The 1,868-nt window shown below is 34.6% G+C and overlaps 1 protein-coding gene across 1 annotated transcript in view; it reads right to left on the bottom strand.

Moving 5' to 3' along the window:
* LOC107095129 (CREB-regulated transcription coactivator 1-like) overlaps positions 1-1,868 on the bottom strand; it is a 46,159-nt gene that overhangs the window by 13,911 nt on the left and 30,380 nt on the right. Inside the window, exon 9 of the mRNA XM_015391105.1 lies at positions 916-1,020. Coding sequence (XP_015246591.1) covers positions 916-1,020 — 105 coding nt within the window. The remainder of the gene's footprint in view (positions 1-915; positions 1,021-1,868) is intronic.

The raw sequence follows: 1,868 nt of genomic DNA, 5'->3' as shown, positions 1-1,868 counted from the left end.
AAATATTTATTTAACAAACTAAATATTTATTAAACAAACTAAATATTTAGTTTGGAGCTAAATATTTATTTAACAAACTAAATATTTATTAATAAAACAAAATATTTAGTTTGGAGCTAAATATTTATTTTACAAACTAAATATTTATTAAACAAACCAAATATTTAGTTTGGAGCTAAATATTTATTTTACAAACTAAATATTTATTAAACAAACCAAATATTTAGTTTGGAGCTAAATATTTATTTTACAAACTAAATATTTTTTAAACAAACTAAATATTTAGTTTGGAGCTAAATATTTATTTAACAAACTAAATATTTAATTTCCAAACTATATATTTTGCTCCAAACTAAATATTTATTTAACAAAGTTAGATTTTTATAAATGAATGAATGACAGTGAACAAATGACATGGCAAAAAATTAACCCCTATTTTTTCTTAAAACACACTAAATAGCCATAAATATTGCTTGTAGTTTTTGACGACTTAACTTTACAAACAGCGCCCCATATTAAACCATCTTTATCTTCATTTTAGTTGTTTCTTTCCAAAGTGATGAAAGTTGAAACGAGCCACAGAAACGGATCAAAATGCGAGTAGAAGAGAATCTACAGCAGAGTTAAGGCAGAGCATGAACTCCTTGGTGTGACACATTTGGGGCCTCATGGTATCGAATCTAAACGCATAAAATATTCAAAATACGCAATGAGATTAGTTTACGTGCTTTTTAAATAAAACTGCTCCTATCAGTATTTGTTGAGTGTGTGCCATTTAACAGCATTCTGACTTTATGCTGGAGTAAGGAAGCAGACAGAGCTCTATGCTCCAAAAACAACCACAGGGATACGGGACAAAGGACGGGGATGTAAACACAAAGTGAGCCATCGGCTCCTCGGCTCACACCGCCTTACTTGAGGTGAGCCTCCGGGTGAGAAGCCTTGATTGGAGACAGGAGAGGTTGGAGATTGATTGGCAGATGATCCAACCCTGCGGCGGTACTGCTGCAGGGAGGCGGCCTGACACGAGAGGATACATCCATGTTAAGCAGACAAGGAGCGCGTTCCTTCTCCGGTCTCTAAAGTGTGAAGTTCCTTACGTACTGTATACGAATCGCTGCTTTGACTTATTTTTTATTCATAACCCAGGATAAAAGTATCTCCACACATTTTGTCATTTCAGTGTTAGAACGGCCCAGTCAAAGTCTCTACAAAAGATGCTTAGAAGTGCTCTCCTTTTTCACTGGACTGAACTTTAGCTATTTAACAATGAAGAATAAATATAAATGTTGTTCTTGTAGATCAGCAAGGCTTTTAAAACACACACCAAATATTACTAAAAAAACAAAAGTTGTTGGAAACGGCAGGTGGACTGAGACTAAAAATCTGTCAGTAGCTGTTTTCCATCCAAATGTAGAGCAAGTTTTGAGCAAACTGTGGAAAGAAATGTAAATCAGACCTTCCACTTGGCTAGAGTCGATAGGTAGTAGAGGTAGGAAGCTAGTGTGGATCATCATGCCATCAGATTGTGGGTGAAGTGCAGGGGTGGAAAGTAATGAATTACATTTACTCAAGTTACTGTAATTGAGTACTTTTTATGAGTAATTTACGGTGGCCCTGAAGTGCAAACTGCAACTACACATCTAAAAGCGCAACTACATTAAGGAAAACCAAACTACATAAAGCAAAGCGCAACTAAATTAAGAAAAACCAAACTACATAAAGCAAATCGCAACTACATAAAGCAAAGCGCAACTACATTAAGGAAAATCGCAACTACATAAAGCAAAGCGCAACTACATTAAGGAAAATCGCAACTACATAAAGCAAAGCGCAACTAAATTAAGGAAAATCGCAACTACATAAAG

Source organism: Cyprinodon variegatus, unplaced genomic scaffold (genome assembly GCF_000732505.1).
Source record: "Cyprinodon variegatus isolate N-32 unplaced genomic scaffold, C_variegatus-1.0 Scaffold525, whole genome shotgun sequence".
In the NCBI taxonomy this organism is placed as follows: domain Eukaryota; kingdom Metazoa; phylum Chordata; class Actinopteri; order Cyprinodontiformes; family Cyprinodontidae; genus Cyprinodon; species Cyprinodon variegatus.
The sequence above is the reverse complement of the archived record's forward strand: the minus strand, read 5'-3'. Positions and strand labels throughout refer to the sequence as shown.